At 40.8% G+C, this 18995-nt stretch overlaps 1 protein-coding gene across 3 annotated transcripts in view; it reads left to right on the top strand.

Annotated features, from left to right (window-relative positions):
- The first annotated feature begins 1082 nt into the window (after positions 1-1082).
- LOC146645201 (paired box protein Pax-7-like) overlaps positions 1083-18995 on the top strand; it is a 145066-nt gene continuing 127153 nt past the window's right edge. Inside the window, exons 1-4 of one of the 3 annotated variants that reach the window (XM_085394520.1) lie at positions 1083-1628; positions 2450-2685; positions 2904-3033; positions 3435-3563. In XM_085394520.1, the coding sequence (XP_085250646.1) occupies positions 1544-1628; positions 2450-2685; positions 2904-3033; positions 3435-3563 (580 nt within the window). In that variant the 5' untranslated portion in view covers positions 1083-1543. Of the gene's footprint in view, positions 1643-2412; positions 2686-2903; positions 3049-3434; positions 3564-18995 lie in introns of all 3 variants that reach the window. The other 2 variants (XM_085394519.1, XM_085394522.1) reach the window with 2 other exon arrangements.

Here is an 18995-nt window from a genome sequence, read left to right as displayed (position 1 = left end):
CAACAGTTCTACTTTACTCTAAATACCATTTATCTCTCAAAAGACAAGTTTTCTCTCAGGATTTGTCTCAGGAGATTCAGTAGAACACGATGTCTGCAAGAGACTTTCAGGGCTCTAAGAAACAATAGACTTTTCTGATTTGTCTGCTTGGTCAAACAATAAGAGCTGATCACCCGTAAAATTGCGCCTATTATTGTATCATATAGTTGATCAATTAGACAATTAATTCTATGTGTGAATGTATCTATGTATGGACTGAAACTTTAATTCTAATTTTTTTTTAAATGTAGTTTTAATTATAAAGAATATATTAAAAACACAACCATATGTAGTCATTTTTTCATCAAAATAAATAGGGGTAAATAAATAGAAAAGAATAGAATAGAATAGAGTGCCTTTATTGCCACTTTACAGCTGTACAGTGAGATACAGAGCATCTCCAACTCAGTGAATAATAATATATTATATAATAATATAATATAATATTGATTATCATTATCTCCTCACATTCAGCACTGGGTGTATTGAATTTAACACATTTATAATTTTTTGATCTGAATTAAAATTGATTAATATAAATCCTGTTGAGCTTTTTGTGAATGCTTCACTTAGAATCTTACACAATTTTTTGTATTTCCTTTTTTTAAGCTTTTCAGGGTTTTTTTTTTTTAAATTATTATTATCATCATTCAGAGGACAGACACTGCTTCACAATTTTATTTATTTTTTCAAACTTTTAGAAAGACGTGATCAGAAAATGAGACATGGAAAACACTTTCACCTTAAAGACTAAAAGTGTCAAACCTTGAGGACTAGCTTGTGTTGCTGCTTTTGGCTCAAACTGCTTTAAGCTTCTTTTTTCCCAGCTGTAAATAAAAGGAAAGAGTGAGCACAGCACACGTCAATGCCTGCAGCTGTTCATTATAGAGTAGTTGCACTGGCTTGCAGTAGCCTGTATTTGACAGGTGCTGGTGTTTTGTGTCCATCCAGTGTGACGTACAGGCGGATGTGCGGGTGTGGAGGATGTGCTAAGTCTGTGTTAAGGCCTGCATTTTCAGTGTGAGTGTATCGTGTGTTTGGTATGTGTGTGTGTACGTTTGTGCGTTCTTCGTTCTCATTGGCTGCTGAAACTTGTTGGAGCCTTTTCCCCTCAAATAAGAGAAAGCGCCAAGAACCTATTGGTTCTCGCGAAAAATCGTCCATTCTCCAGTCCGCCTGGTCCGGACTTCTCCGGGAGAAAATAAACTGATGTCAGACAGAACAACTGTATACTGCGAGCACATTAGCATTTTAAGGACTCCGCTCCACAGCAGTCCCGTGTGCCTGAATGCTGTGGGCTCACATTTTAACATCCAACCGCCGTTTTCGTTTGTTTGCTTGTTTGTTTGATTTTTACTCCACGCTGGATCTGACTGCCACTTTTTATCCTCAGAACGCGTGTGACCAACAAATCAACTCTTGAATCGGACATCTAACGTGTCCATCTTTTTTCTTTTTTCTCTTGTCTTTTTTTCTTTTCTTTTCTGTTGTTTTTAATGCTACAATGTCGTCTTTGCCAGGAACGGTACCACGAATGATGCGCCCGGCTCCCGGACAGAACTATCCCCGCACTGGATTCCCTCTGGAAGGTAGGAGCTTGACAGTAGCCCTGAACAACCTCTCAGACTCCGGTAGATTTTTTGCGGAGGCTAAAAAAAATGCGAGCCTAATTTGAAGATTATTCAAACAAATATTCTGCATTAAACATTAAAGGCACGTGAGAAGACCTTCAGCGTGCTTAACAGTTAAGGCCTCAACTCCAGGGTAAACTTTGTGTGCAAGGACTGGCACTGAACACAATTGCATGAATAAAGGCAAGTGCCCCCCCCCCCCCCCCCCCCCCCCCCCCCGCCCACAAACCCCCCCCCCCCAAAAAGCTCACGTTGCATTATTCTTATGCTAATACAATTTCCGTTGTATTATTCTTATGTTAAATATTAAAGGCCCCGGTCACAAGCACACTTAATCATCCAGTGACCACTTTGTCAGCGAATTGAAAACGACTAGAAATTCCAGAGAAAACAGAGACAGTCTCTACAGCACTTGGGTTGCTTCAAGTTCCGCGCGCCTGGAAATTGGCACCCACCGGCAGAAGCAGAGGATCAGTCCAATATTTGGACAGCGTGACGGCGAACAGTGAAACGTGGCAGCAGGTGCTCTTCACCTCCTCTGCTTGGCATGTGGAACTGTGAAGTGTTAGCCCTTAATGGCGATCAAATGAGATTTGAAAACAATTGACACGTGGTACTGTCAGTGAATACTGGCAGGGAATAGCTGAAAGAACACCGGGCTCGCATTAGGTGTGATTGATAAGAAAAATAGCCTGTCATCAAACTGGATTATTTAATAACAGACAACAGTCTGCGCTTAAAGCCGCTCTGTACCGAATCTGGCCTTGTGTCATCCACAGTATCTACTCCTCTGGGCCAGGGACGGGTCAACCAGCTAGGGGGGGTCTTCATTAACGGCCGACCGTTGCCCAACCATATCCGACACAAGATAGTCGAGATGGCCCACCACGGGATCCGGCCCTGCGTCATTTCGCGCCAACTTCGTGTCTCCCACGGCTGCGTGTCCAAGATCCTCTGTCGCTACCAAGAGACCGGGTCCATCCGACCCGGCGCCATAGGTGGCAGCAAACCCCGGGTGAGAGAAACGATCTAAAGGACACGGATAATTGTCTGTCAATACCACTAGGCTAAATGATAAGTTAGTAATCTGTAGATTATCTGTAGGCTTCCACAGCCTTGTTATAGTTTATATTTCCACCTGCTTTCTAAAAAGTCACTCGAAAGATTTCGGGGCCTGTAGCCTGTGGCTCAGCTCACTCTCCTTGTTTCTGTGTGGCTCACGGCAACCTGCAGCAGGTAGCCACGCCGGATGTAGAGAGAAGGATTGAAGAGTACAAGCGGGACAACCCTGGCATGTTCAGCTGGGAGATCCGGGATAAGCTACTGAAGGACGGGGTGTGTGACAGAAGCACAGTCCCTTCAGGTGAGGCCTCCTCTGGTAAGCGGCGTTTAATTCACAGTTTTACTCTCTGAATTTTGCCCTCCGCGAAGAATACATAAAAACAGACTTTCAAATCAAGGAAGTTATCACGAAAAATATATTATTATTATTATTATTAATATTATTATTATTGTTGTTGTTGTTGTTGTTGCTATCGTTGTAAATGGTAATATGGTAATAACAAAAATAATAACAGTACAATATAATAAAATAATAATGATATAATAATAGAATAACAGTGAATTTAATATAAAAACATTCTTCTTCTTCTTCTTCTTCTTATTATTATTATTATTATTATTATTATTATTATTATTATTATTATTATTATTATTATTATTATTATTATTATGTTATTGCTAAAGATGCCTTTCTGCTCGCAGTGAGTTCGATCAGCCGTGTACTTCGCGCTCGTTTTGGGAAAAAGGAAGATGAGGATGAGTGCGATAAAAAGGAAGAGGACGGAGAAAAGAAAACGAAACACAGCATCGACGGCATCCTCGGGGACAAAGGTAGGCCCCGGGAGGACTAGCGGCTAACTGTCTGCTAATCAGGTCTAAACGGGCGTTTTGCCCCATGACTTCTCCCGCCTGGAGCCGCTTAAATATTCATGGTGAGCGCTGGCGCGGGCTCCCGTCACGCTAAACGGTGACAAATGTCCATACCGATCACAGGCGACAGGAGCCAGGCCGTCAGCTCCGTGTGTGGATACCAATTTCAAGCAGAATTTTCCTCTGAAATGACATTTAGCCTACAAACAAACAAACGCTAAATAAATACATGAACCTAGCCAAAAATGGCACAATTACATATATGCATGTATTAAATTCACAACTTTTAAAATGAAAAGGCATAGTAAATATATCGTTATAGTACGATTTTAATGGAAGGTGTTAAATATCCCCTCTTCATATTTCTTTCATATACACACGTATACATGGCGGTTGGAAGCTTTTGTTTAGTTCATTTTTATTAAAGTGACGTCGATGCAGCATGTTTGAATGTAGCGTGTGGACGGCCGTCTGTTCTTTAAACTTGAGGCCTGCAGCGGGCCCAGTGCTTTCTGACCACTGGTTTCACTGGTGATTTTTTTTTTCAAACAGCTATCAAGTCTCCCCCTTTCCACATTCTTCAAAAGATCAGCCCAGCTAGTGTCTCTGTGTCATCCGAGCTTGGCATTTCATAATTTGAAGACTTAGCCTATTACAGCTGGTAATGAAACCTGCCTCTGTTGAATAGGCGTCTGTGTTGGAGAGGGGTGTAATAGCTGGAAGGCATGGTAAGAAATATATTTATCCCCTATCAGCCCTCACTCTCACAGTCCCAGGCACATGCTGTTGAAGGGCCTTAAAGCAGATTAAATTGAGCCTTTTATTTCTTTTCACTTTCATCTCTCAGTGGCTCACTTCATGGTGTGAAGCCTGCAGCATAAATTCATGAGATTGTAAGCTTTCCGCTCCCCTTGTTTAGATAGTATTTTTTTAAATATATATATATAATTATTTTAATTTTAATATTTACTTTTGGTGGTGTGCTGTACATATTTCAGCAGGAGTCAGAGGGAATTTTAGGTTGAATGGAAGAGGCAGTAGTGATTAAGACAAACTCATTGAAGGGTACTGTTTACCAGTTTTATTTGATCAATTATATGAGATGATTTTTTTATTTACATGATATGTGAGCACTGATTACAGCAAGCTAAAAACGCCATAAAATGAGAAAGCCTAATTTGAAATAACCTTTAAAAGTAACACACACACACGAACACGTGATAGTCTGACATTTACATATAACTGATATATGACAAACTTACTGTTAATCTTCAGTTAGGATCATTGTTTACGTTTGCTAAATGTACATATCAAAGCTTCAAAGTAATGGCCTTGGTTCTGTAAATTACTGTCACGTTGTAGAAAACACTGAAAATGCTTCTTGGAGGTGACTGGAATCCAGTTAAACAGCTGTCCAGGCTGTCTTTCTACAGTTTATAGCTATTTAGTGCGTATGCTGTGTCTTAAAGATATAAATAAGCATTATGTAGAAAAAAACCCTCTAGAGTCCAGCCTGGTTGAAAGAAAAAAGGTACACAGTGAGGATAGAGAAAGCACTTCAAACAAATCCAGTGGAGGTGACGGGAAGCTTCTTTGCAGAGAGCACGGTCTGTGGGAAGTTGCAGCTATTAATAACAATTTCCCCGGGCATTCACACTTACTCTACTCCACCTTCACTTTCCTCCAGCTATTTTACCTGGGTTGAAATTGAGGGAGACTTAAATGCTGTCTGCAGATAACACAATCATCACAGCCACGGTCCTGGGCTGTGCATTACTGTATTAAACTGGGATTAACCTCTCTTTTCTCCCCTGCTGTTGTGCACCAAAATTCACATTTTTAACAACTGTGTTACAAAATGTAACCCTTTACATTGGATTGGATTGGAAGTCAGTGGCAGTGTATCAGCAGTAATGAGTAGTGAGTCAAAATCATCATGACAGTGATGTGTCACAGTCATTCGTGGGGTAAAAATTCAAAAATGCTGCTGGCATTTGCGTCAGTGTGAGGATCTGCTGCTTTTCTGTCTTTGACCTGTGGTAATAGTTGGCATGCTTAAATATAGCATTTTGAAGGCATCATCCCACACAGCAAAATCTCCAGTGTTAAATTAACACTGGAGAGTGTCTATATGGGTCCACACCTCTGAGTGTTAAATACAACACTGTTGAGTGTTAAATTAACACTTTTGACAGTGTTATATGTTTAAAAGTAACCTAGTCAGTTTTGAAGATTAACAAAGTCTAACACTGAGCAGTGCTGATTTTCTAACACTGGAATATTTCTAACATTTTGAGTTATTTTCCAGTGTTAGAAAATCAGCACTGCTCAGTGTTAGACTTTGTTAATCTTCAAAACTGACTAGGTTACTTTTAAACATATAACACTGTCAAAAGTGTTAATTTAACACTCAACAGTGTTGTATTTAACACTCAGAGGTGTAGACCCATATATACACTCTCTAGTGTTAATTCAACACTGGAGATTTTGCTGTGCAGAGTGCACATGTAATTTATTTCATTTTAATTAAACAAAGAATTGTAAATATTACAATGAACATATAAAAAGTGTATTGAATTTTAAATATAAAACTAAAGGTTTCCAAACATCAGAAATAAATCCCATCACACTGATTCCAAATCTTTGTGGAGATAATATTTGTTGTCTTACGTAATGATCTAGATTACATCAAAGCATTACCACCGATCAGATGTATAGTTTATAATGATGTACTGTAAATAAAATTTTGTAAGATCCTTGATGAAATTTTGTTCACGGCATATGAATATAAAATGTATTTTAATATAGTATGTTACATTAACACTTTATTGTACTGATATAAGAAGTGATATAAAAATCCAATATAACCAAAAGTCTTAATTTTTATAGCGAGTGATAAAATAAATTAATCACTAGTGAAAATGTAAAAAATCAGTGATGTGAGACCATGATGTTATAAACATCATCACGTAGCCCTCGACTAAACATTCCTAGGATGCACTGATTTTATAGCAAATCATTCCTCTGAAGGACAAAAGAATGCACAGACTTAGGAATCAGCTAACACTGTCCCTAAAGCTTTGAAAAGAATCAACATATAGACATGCTAGTAGTCTGTGATTATGGATGCAGAGGTTGTTTTGCGTCATAACAGGGAAATTTTACTCCCTTACAAATGAGTTATAAGTATAAAAAAGGCACATATGTTCACAGAAGCTGGTTCCACTGTAATGCTGACTGTTGAAGCTGTGGTGGTATGCTGGCCTGAGGGAGACCTGAGGGCACGCTTCCTCTGCTCTGTTTCAGACTTTAACAGCAGAGGAAAAAGTAGGTGAGGAAGGTATGAAGCTGCTGGTGCAAAGTGAGGAGCTTAGAGGCTTTGATCCTCTGTTGCTTTTCATTATTTGTAGCATTTGTAGTGACACTGCCACAATGAGGGTTCATCACATTAGCTGAAGCCAACACTGCCTTCAGGCTTGCCTGTATAATAATTAAAGCCCATTTTCTATATGAGAGAGGATCTGTCCAGCCCTCTGTTTAGAGGGACGGCCTCTCTTCCTGGGATGTCTGAGTGAAATCATTGTGGTTATTTGGAAACAAATGACATCAAGTTTTCACATCTTGAATTAATAGCTGCTTTCCTTAAAACCAGAGATAAATATTTAACATACATTTTAAAATTACAGTTGTCTCCCTCTCTCTCACCATGTGAAATGAAGGGAATCATAGTTGGATGAGGTTGTGGAGGTGGGCAGGGACAGCATTAGATCCCTGTGGGGAAACTGGGTCATTGCAGACGCACAGAGGAACAGGATAAAGCACAGTAACACAAGACACACAGCAAATAGGAAAAATCAGAAAGCAACATGGGAATGTTTTATTCGAATAGCCTTACTGTGTGAAAAGATCAAAACTGAAATATTTAAATCATATAAAAGACAGACATCAGAAAGTGAGTCAGTTAATGTAGAAATGTGTGACAGTAAGGTTTCAGATTAAAGCAGGTTCAGGGCTTGTTGTCAAGGATGAACAATGCTAAATATAAGTTGTTGCCCCAGGGAGAGCAGAGATTTCATTAGTGGCCGTTAGAGGTTTTTTAACAGTTGATAACAGAAGAAATAACTAAACAAGTTTGCATTTCCAGTCTTTGATAACATCTACTTTAAGCAAAATTTTCAGCAGTAAATCAGTAAAAGTTTCAGACTTCTCAGTTGTTTTAGTGATCATGTTTTCATTTACGTATGTGGAGGAATTTTCTGAGTTTTATTTTTCACATCCAATTTAAGGATTACATGTGAAAAGAAGACTGCAATTTGCAATAAAAGTGAAGACTATTTGTGGAGTGATTCACATGTGTTTTGGAGCATTGTATTGGTTGTTCAAATATGCCTTAAAAATAGGCACCGAGATATTTAACAAGAATATTTTCCACATAATTTGTTATGTTGCATATAATCAGTCTAATGCTCTGTATAACAGACGTTCAGATGTATCATGTGCCCAGAAATTAATTTTGTTTGTCGCAGCTTGCTTTGATGATGAATGATAATACTGAATTACTGCTGATGACAATGATAATGTGGATGAATCAAATTCAGTGACCAGCAGAAGGATCCACAGGTTCTACAGAACATCAGAGAAGAATACCTATTTTTACACCAGTTGATCTGCTAATATTTTCTTATTCCCATTTATGAGTATTGGTTCCATTTCTGTAGTCTCATCAAACAGAGACTGATTTCTTTCAGACATTTCAGTTACCACCAAGTTAGGTAGTTGATAAATTAATTTAATACTTTCAACATATGAAACATCTTAAAGGTTTACACCAAGAAAACATCACACTTGATTGTAATTGTTGGTACTTAGAGTGCAGCTAATTGTATGATTTCTTTTCCTTTTCAACAACTATAAGCATGTTTGCCGGCTTGACTTTCCTTTATTTCTGCAGAACTGGGGACTTCTCAATGTTGTCTTTGAGAAAACAAATATATATAAAGGGGAGCTGCTGAACTGGGAGAGGGCTTTGAATAGGAGAATAGCAGCCCACTTCTTAGCCGTGGAGTGTTTAGTAGCCATCCCTTAATCCTTCTTTCATTTGCCGACAAATGCCAAGGATCTTGTCTGGCAACCCAATAGGAAGCTGATCAGCCAACAAAAGAGGAATGGTCCACAAAGAGCAAGCAGGCAAAACTGGGATGAGGGCAGTCAGAAGCCTATGGCATCCCATTAACAACCCATTTGTAAAGGATATACACAGTGCAAATGCAAAGAGAGCAATATAATATTTGCACAAACAATATTATAACAAAATCATGCAATGTTAACACTTTGGTCAGTCTGAAACCTTAAAGAAATATTATACCTCGGCTGTATAGTTCTAGTCTAATTCTGAATTTGTATCGCTCGTGTCATTATTCTATGAATTATATTGATCAACGTTTTACATGTATTTTTAAATGAGTGGAATACCTCATAGCCGGAAAACACTAAATGCCAAGATACATTTTTGGAAACCTTAAAAAGCCTTTTTAGATTTGAAGATTTCACTCACCTTTTCAAGGTTTAAGAACTTCATTTGATATCATGTGCTTGATTGGTTTGTTAGCTGCCTGTGTCAGGGTGTAGAAGGGAAATATCTACTTTAATCCGGTTCATTTGGCTGCACGGGAAAACTTTCCGCTGTATGCTAACAGACCATTCAGAGAATGTTCTTTCTACACCTTGCTTCTCTCACAGCTAGCTGTAGGATTAAACTCTGCTGTCTTTAAAGACACCGCTCCCTGCCAAAATCAGTCGGACCAGAAATACTCTGCAGCAGCTTTGTAATGCCTTTTAGGTTATTCTTCCATCTGCAGCACCACTGAATTTATTTTGAAATTAAAATAGCTTAAAAATTAAGCTTGGATAAGTTTTAATGTAGATTACATGTTGATTTGCAATATCACTTCCTTTATAATACAGCAACACCATATAGCTTGTGAGTCTTTAAAAACAAGATGCCCCTGAGATTTAGGGGGAATAATGTTTACAATTCAACAACAGCAACAACAACAACAACAACAAAATATATCAAAGCAGATATCTGGATTTAAAGAAATAACAAGGCCATAGTTCTCTTGCTTTATTGCAAAGTAAAAATTTTAACTATTATTTTTCAGTATAAAAATATAAACATGTAAACCAATCATCCTGTTGCTGTATTATTCATGGAATTCGATATTGTTAAGGTCCCAGGAAAACTAGGATAAAATTCCAAAAACCCAGACTCCTCAGATATTATCTTAAATGTGAGTGTTGGGGCCTGCGCCTAATTAATATGAATGAAATTAAGCATGAAAAGAAAAGATTTGCATTAAAGGAGGATCCAAAGAACAAGATCATAGTATAATACTGAAAAGAGGGTTTGAAATCTTTTAATGTCCCACTGCCTGTTTAATTTTTGTTTCAAATGTTAAATTTTATGACAAACATAAAACAAACAAAAACGAGCAGAAAGTGTGTGAAAGTGATTATCTGTATTGGGTGATTAGGAAATCATCTAAGAATTATTTAGCAAGTTTAATTTCTCTGGGGGTGAGTGGCTTTTCTGTGGGTTTCTCCATAAGTTCATGAAGTAAATCTCATTTAGTAAACACCATCTATTCATAGTTATTGGCTAAAAAAACAACCTTAAATAAACAGAGATTACTTGGGTATAAAGGCCCAACAGTGTTTTTGGTTGGTGGGTGAGAAAATGTTCACTCTGTTTATAGGAATGAAAGTGGATTATCAGCCATTTCTCTATCACTGCAATAAAAATAATCGAGCCAAATCTTTAGCACAGTCTTTGGTCATGGTGGAAACAGCATTGTTCACACTGTGGCTTCATGAGGGACCATACTCTGACACGCTAGTAACCTTGGATTGGTGAATGGATCTGCTGCAGCTCTTTGCACAAAAATCTTTTTTCACTTTGTTCTGAGAGAAGTCTAAAGGTATTGATTAACACAGCATGCGATTCTTAGTAGGTTTTACTACAACCTGACCCACGAGAACAGCCTCAGCAGTAGTAGTGATTTATTCTCTGATTGTGTTTAACTCTAATTACAGCACATCAAAAAAAAAGTCATGCAAACCGGTCCAAAATTTTGCTGTAATTTCATATTTCAGCTGCTATTACTGTGGATGGCATAACAAAATATTCACATTTACATCAAAACAGGAGTTTGATGAAAATGACATTTTAATATAATTAATCTTCCTTGTCTGTGTGCCTATATTTATGTCTTTTAATTTTAAAAAATATCTTGATTTGAAGAATTTGCTTTCGCCCAGACTGCGAAATGTTTTGTGTTTGCTGTGTGCAGGCATGAGCAAGTGTGTAGAAACAACTTTTATGTATGTTGTGGGCCGCTAACAGGATGAGAAGGAAAAAAAAATTAACCTGGGTTGAAATGGACAAGGAGGCCAGCCTGCTATTCTGTGCCTGCATTTGCCACTGAAGGAGTTGATGAACTCCTCCAAGTCTATTAAAGAAAGGAAACAATATGAACCGAAAGCTTGAGGCAAGCAGCCTGACAGTTTATAAAGTGGCTGCCATTGTAGCCTGAAGGCAGATGCATGAATACCTCTGAATAGACTCCGTCAAAGTGATACGATTGAGCTAGACAACAGCAAAATGCTGAAAGGCTTCTGCTCTGTGCTGGTGAGCTGATCGGCATTTCTAATGCTTCTGTTTTGAATGAATTTGCAACTGCAGTGGGAGGGATCGCTGTGGCCGACGCTCTACTCTCTATTATTAGCATTAGAAGAATTCTTACAGCAACTTCAAGCAGCAGGTATAGCAGAACTACTAGAGAAGCATTTTACCTGAATGTCCTTTTTGGACTGCCTGCAGCAAACATTACCTAATAATGACATGGTTTCAACTCAACTGCATGAAAATAGTTAATGATAAAACAATAATAGCGGTGCAACACGACTGAAGAAAGCTTTAGGTAACATGAAAGATATGGGCGCTCTGTTAATTTGGATGAATGGGCCCTTTAAATAACCCAGAGGGAGATACAGTGGGGCAAGAAAGTATTTAGTCAGCCACCGATTGTGCAAGTTCCCCCACCTAAAATGATGACAGAGGTCAGTAATTTGCACCAGAGGTACACTTCAACTGTGAGAGACAGAATGTGAAAAAAAAAAATATCCATGAATCCACATGGTAGGATTTGTAAAGAATTTATTCGTAAATCAGGGTGGAAAATAAGTATTTGGTCAATAACAAAAATACAACTCAATACTGTGTAACATAACCTTTGTTGGCAATAACAGAGGTCAAACGTTTACTATAGGTCTTTACCAGGTTTGCACACACAGTAGCTGGTATTTTGGCCCATTCCTCCATGCAGATCTTCTCGAGAGCAGTGATGTTTTGGGGCTGTCGCCGAGCAACACGGACTTTCAAATGCTTCTTACGGAGCCACTCCTTTGTTGCCCGGGCGGTGTGTTTTGGATCATTGTCATGTTGGAAGACCCAGCCTCGTTTCATCTTCAAAGTTCTCACTGATGGAAGGAGGTTTTGGCTCAAAATCTCACAATACATGGCCCCATTCATTCTGTCCTTAACACGGATCAGTCGTCCTGTCCCCTTGGCAGAAAAACAGCCCCATAGCATGATGTTTCCACCCCCATGCTTCACAGTAGGTATGGTGTTCTTGGGATGCAACTCAGTATTCTTCTTCCTCCAAACACGACGAGTTGAGTTTATACCAAAAAGTTCTACTTTGGTTTCATCTGACCACATGACATTCTCCCAATCCTCTGCTGTATCATCCATGTGCTCTCTGGCAAACTTCAGACGGGCCTGGACATGCACTGGCTTCAGCAGCGGAACACGTCTGGCACTGCGGGATTTGATTCCCTGCCGTTGTAGTGTGTTACTGATGGTGACCTTTGTTACTTTGGTCCCAGCTCTCTGCAGGTCATTCACCAGGTCCCCCCGTGTGGTTCTGGGATCTTTGCTCACCGTTCTCATGATCATTTTGACCCCACGGGATGAGATCTTGCGTGGAGCCCCAGATCGAGGGAGATTATCAGTGGTCTTGTATGTCTTCCATTTTCTGATGATTGCTCCCACAGTTGATTTTTTCACACCAACCTGCTTGCCTATTGTATCGGTGGCTGACTAAATACTTTTTTGCCCCACTGTATAGGACTGTGCATATGAGAGGAAAGCCAACTTCTCTGAAGCCTGAAGTCACACAACACAATAATATAAATACCCTAGCTATTTATTCCATTAATTAATAAACTGTATATTGCAGGGGTCTCAAACATACGGCCCACTATACATTTATATCCGGGCCGTGCGATAATTTCCTATGTCAGTAATTAATGGCCCCTCAGTATGTGGAAGCCAAATCTTCAGCCCTGCTGAGAATTCATGCAGACAGGGGCGGGACTCTATTTTGATTGGCACATCATGCGAGCAATCGCATGTACAGACAGACTTGGATCATACCATTATGTAAAAGAAGGAAGGATGGCAGATGATCTGAAGACAAGTGTAGTAGTACAGGCCAGGTACACAGAGAGCCAAGTGCAAGCTTGTGGAGCAAAAACAAGCAAAAACATAAAATGAGCAGCATCTGGCTGCATTTCCATCATGTTGGAGAATTTATAAAATTAAGAGCTGGATAAAGGGATACCCACTTTTATTTTCAGACATTTTCCATTGTGCAAGACAAAAAAATATATAAAAAATTGTCTAGGCCTTAAACCTCATATGTGTTCTCCTTAGTAGTAACAAATGCATAAAAATAAGGCTTTCATATAACACTATAAACAAAGTGTTTTTGAATGGCAGAAATGCAGAAATGTCTGCCTGTAGCAAAGAGTGTCTAAATGAGGCCTGAATGTGCATGAGAAGCCATTTATAATTCTTGGTTGAGCTGCTGCTCACAACAAACAAGCAGAAATTTTGACTTTTAACTGTATTTTTACAAGTTTTCCTACTGATAAAAACCTCCCTTAAAGCCATCCATACTATACAAAGTAATAAAGCAATAAAAAAAAAACTGAGCTAAGTGTTGGGACTAATAAAGAAAATGTCTTCTGAAAAGGAACAGATAAAATGTCACATTTAGTCATGTGTTTAAACATATTTGATGTCAGTTTTTTGTTGTGGTTGTTGATCAGCAAGGAAGGACATTCTCCCTTTGTCCATGATTTGAACTGCCGTGCTCATTAAGAGGGAATGAATGAATAAAAAAAGGCAAGTGTATTCAGTTGAAAGAAGAGATCCTGCCCCCCTGATATCAGCAGATGTCACTGTTGAGGCATTTTAAGTTCAACAGCAGATTCGTTCCAAATTGAGAGATCATTTATTTTATAAATGAAAATGGATTGAGATTTTTTTTTCAGTTAGTTACTGTTTTTTGTTTTATATAAATATATAGTTTTTTGTTATATATATATATATATCTATATATATATCTATATATATATATATATATATATATATATATATATATATATATATATATATATACACTTGCTACAGTATACACACACACACACACACACACACACACATATATATATATATATATATATATATATATATATATATATATATATATACACTTGCTACAGTTATATATATGTTTGTATATATATATGTATATATATAAACACACACACATATTAAAAAAAATAACAATTCCCCACTCGCCCCTGTGGGCAGTCAATCCTTCAAGCTCGGGTCCTCTACCAGAGGCCTGGGAGCTTGAGGTTCCTGCGCAGTATCTTAGCTGTTTCCGGGACTGCGCTCTTCTGGACAGAGATCTCCACTGTTGTTCCCGGGATCTGCTGGAGCCACTCACCTAGCTTGGGAGTCACTGCACCTAGTGCTCTGATTACCACTGGGACCACCATCACCTTCACCCTCCACATCTTCTCGAGCTCTTCTCTGAGCCCTTGGTATTTCTCGAACTTCTCGTGTTCCTCCTTCCTGATGTTGCTGTCATTCGGAAACGCTACATCGATCACTACGGCCGTCTTCTCATGTTTGTCTACCACCACTATGTCCGGTTGTTTAGCCACCACCATTTTGTCCGTCTGTATCTGGAAGTCCTGTGGGCGTTCCATGTATGCCTTGCCTGCTAGCATCTTACACCCTGCTATTATGTGCTGGATTGTCTCTGGAGCATCTTTACACAGCCTGCACCTGGGGTCTTGCCTGGTGTGATAGACCCCAGCCTCAATGGATCTTGTGCTTAGTGCTTGTTCCTGTGCTGCCATGATTAGTGCTTCCGTGCTGTCTTTCAGTCCAGCTTTGTCCAGGATTTCTGGATATCAGCCACCTTCTCTATCTGCCGGTGGTACATACCGTGCAGGGGCCTGTCCTTCCATGATGGTTCCTTGCCTTCCTCCACTTTCTTGGGTTTCTGCTGCCTGAGGTATTCACTGAGCACACTGTCAGTTGGGGCCATCTTCATGATGTATTCGTGGATGTTCCTTGTCTCATCCTGGACTGTGGTGCTGACACTCACCAGTCCCCGGCGCCCTTCCTTCCGCTTAGCGTACAGCCTCAGAGTGCTGGACTTGGGGTGAAACCCTCCATGCATGGTAAGGAACTATCTTGTCTTGATGTCAGTGGCTTCTATCTCCTCCTTTGGCCAGCCTATTACCCCAGCTACCTGATCACAGGCAGGGCATAGGTGTTGATAGCCCAGATCTTGTTCTTACCGTTCAGCTCACTCCTCAGGACTTGCCTGACCCTCTGCAGGTACTTGGTGGTTGCAGCTTTCCTAGCAGCCTCGTCATGGTTCCCATTCGCCTATGGGATCTCCAGGTACTTGTAACTGTCCTCTATGTCTGCAATGTTGCCTTCTGGTAGTTTGATCCCCTCAGTTCTGACTACCTTCCCTCTCTTTGTTACCATCCAACTGCACTTCTCCAGCCCGAACGACATTCCAATGTCATTGCTGTATATCCTGGTGGTGTGGATCAATGAATCGATGTCTCATTCACTCTTGGCATACAGCTTGATGTCATCCATGTACAGGAGGTGGCTGACAACTGCTCCATTCCGTAGTCGGTATCCGTAGCCAGTCTTGTCAATTATCTCACTGAGGGGGTTCAGGCCTATGCAGAACAGCAGTGGGGACAGAGCATCTCCTTGGTAGATCCCGCACTTGATGGTGACTTGTGCTATGGGCTTGAGGTTGGCCTCCAGTGTTGTCCGCCACATCCCCATTGAGTTCCTGATGAAGGCTCTCAGGGTCCTGTTGATCTTATATAGTTCTAGGCATTCCAGGATCCAGGTGTGGGGCATTGAGTCATAGGCCTTCTTGTAATCAATCCAGGCAGTGCACAGGTTGGTCAGTCTGGTCCTGCAGTCTCGGCTGACTGCTTGGTCTGCCAGTAGCTGGTGTTTTGCGCCTCTGGTATTCTTGCCCATCCCTTTCTGTGCCCCGCTCATGTATTGACCCACGTGCCTGTTCATCTTAGCCGCTATGATGCCTGACAGGAGCTTCCACGTGGTGCTGAGGCAGGTTATTGGTCGGTGGTTGGAGGGGACCGGTCCCTTCTGGGGGTCCTTGAGGATCAGGACTGTCCGGCCTTCGGTTAGCCATTCTGGGTGTCTCTCGTCAACTAGCAGCTGGTTCATTTGTGCTGCCAGGCGCTCGTGGAGTGCAGTCAGCTTCTTCAGCCAGTAGGCGTGAACCATGTCAGGGCCTGGTGCTGTCCAACTCTTCATACTGGAGACCCTTTCTTGGGTATCTGCCACTGTGATGGTTACTGGACCCTGTTCGGGGAGGTTGCCGTGGTCTGCCCTCAGATCCACTAGCCACTGAGCATTGTCGTTATGGGTTGCGTCCTTCTCTCATATGCTCTTCCAGTATTGCTCTGCCTCCAGCCTTGGTGGTGCTGTTCTCATATTGTTCCCCTGCCACTGAGAGTACACCTTGGCTGGTTCCGTGGAAAACAGCTGGTTTATTCTCTTGCCTTCTATCTCTCTGGTGTACCTCTTCAAGCGGCTGGCCAAGGCTGTGAGTCGTTGCTTGGCAGTTTCCAAGGCCTCAGGTATGTACAGCTTCCTGTACTTCTTAGGCACCTTCCTCATTGCGCCTTTCTGCAACTCTGATAGTTGGCTAACCTCCCTCCGTGCTACCTTGATCTTAGCCTCTAGCCTCCTTCTCCACGGAGGGTACTGCCCCTTGTGGCTGTTCAACTTGTAGCCAAGCATCTCATTGATCACTGCTGCCGTATTGTAGATCAGCTTGTTAGTGTCGGTAACCGTGGCTGTAGGTATCGTCCCTAGTGCTGCATTAACATCATCTAGCAGACCTTCTGAGGGTACTTCACGTAATCTTGGTAACCGGCTACGGGGGGTCCAGGTTTCAAGCTTGGCCATGATTCTATCTTTCAGGCTTTCGTCTCTTGCCCACCGATGCCTTCTTGGCATGCCTTCATATTTATCTGTCTCGCTCATGTTTGCGGTAGGCTTGCTTAGCATAGGGGGTCTAGCCTCCTTGTGGCTGTTCAACTTGTAGCCAAGCATCACTGCTGATCACTGCTGCCGTGTGTGTGTATATATATATATATATATATATATATATATATATATACAGTGGGGCAAAAAAGTATTTAGTCAGCCACCGATTGTGCAAGTTCCCCCACTTAAAATGATGACAGAGGTCAGTAATTTGCACCAGAGGTACACTTCAACTGTGAGAGACAGAATGTGAAAAAAAAATCCATGAATTCACATGGTAGGATTTGTAAAGAATTTATTCGTAAATCAGGGTGGAAAATAAGTATTTGGCCACCTCAGACAAGGAAAATCTCTGGCTCTCACAGACCTGTAACGTCTTCTGTAAGACGCTTTTCTGTCCCCCACTCGTTACCTGTATGAATGGCACCTGTTTGAACTCATCATCTGTATAAAAGACACCTGTCCACAGCCTCAAACAGTCAGACTCCAAACTCCGCCATGGCAATGACCAAAGAGCTTTCGAAGGACACCAGGAAAAGTATTGTAGACCTGCACCAGACTGGGAAGAGTGAATCTACAATAGGCAAGCAGTTTGGTGTGAAAAAATCAACTGTGGGAGCAATCATCAGAAAATGGAAGACATACAAGACCACTGATAATCTCCCTCGATCTGGGGCTCCACCCAAGATCTCATCCCGTGGGGTCAAAATGATCATGAGAACGGTGAGCAAAGATCCCAGAACCACACGGGGGGACCTGGTGAATGACCTGCAGAGAGCTGGGACCAAAGTAACAAAGGTCACCATCAGTAACACACTACAACGGCAGGGAATCAAATCCCGCAGTGCCAGACGTGTTCCGCTGCTGAAGCCAGTGCATGTCCAGGCCCGTCTGAAGTTTGCCAGAGAGCACATGGATGATACAGCAGAGGATTGGGAGAATGTCATGTGGTCAGATGAAACCAAAGTAGAACTTTTTGGTATAAACTCAACTCGTCATGTTTGGAGGAAGAAGAATACTGAGTTGCATCCCAAGAACACCATACCTACTGTGAAGCATGGGGGTGGAAACATCATGCTATGGGGCTGTTTTTCTGCCAAGGGGACAGGACGACTGATCCGTGTTAAGGACAGAATGAATGGGGCCATGTATCGTGAGATTTTGAGCCAAAACCTCCTTCCATCAGTGAGAACTTTGAAGATGAAACGAGGCTGGGTCTTCCAACATGACAATGATCCAAAACACAGCGCCGGGCAACAAAGGAGTGGCTCCGCAAGAAGCATTTGAAAGTCCTGGAGTGGCCTAGCCAGTCTCCAGACCTCAACCCCATAGAAAATCTGTGGCGGGAGTTGAAAGTCCGTGTTGCTCGGCGACAGCCCCAAAACATCACTGCTCTCGAGAAGATCTGCATGGAGGAATGGGCCAAAATACCAGCTACTGTGTGTGCAAACCTGGTAAAGACCTATAGTAAACGTTTGACCTCTGTTATTGCCAACAAAGGTTATGTTACAAAGTATTGAGTTGTATTTTTGTTATTGACCAAATACTTATTTTCCACCCTGATTTACGAATAAATTCTTTACAAATCCTACCATGTGGATTCATGGATTTTTTTTTCACATTCTGTCTCTCACAGTTGAAGTGTACCTCTGGTGCAAATTACTGACCTCTGTCATCATTTTAAGTGGGGTAACTTGCACAATCGGTGGCTGACTAAATACTTTTTTGCCCCACTGTATATATATATATGTGTGTGTGTGTGTGTGTGTGTATATGTATATACAAAATTTTTTGTGCCATTTTTTTTTCAATATGAATAAATCATATTGAATGAAACTTGAATATATAGCATGATCTTCTGAATATGCATGCCAGATGCTTCGGTTATTAGTAAATTTGGTTGTGTTCATTAGAAA

This window comes from Rhamphochromis longiceps, linkage group LG20 (genome assembly GCF_057381845.1).
Source record: "Rhamphochromis longiceps isolate RC_006_pf linkage group LG20, R_longiceps_female_GT1.1, whole genome shotgun sequence".
Lineage (NCBI taxonomy): Eukaryota > Metazoa > Chordata > Actinopteri > Cichliformes > Cichlidae > Rhamphochromis > Rhamphochromis longiceps.
This window is presented reverse-complemented; position numbering and strand designations above follow the sequence as displayed.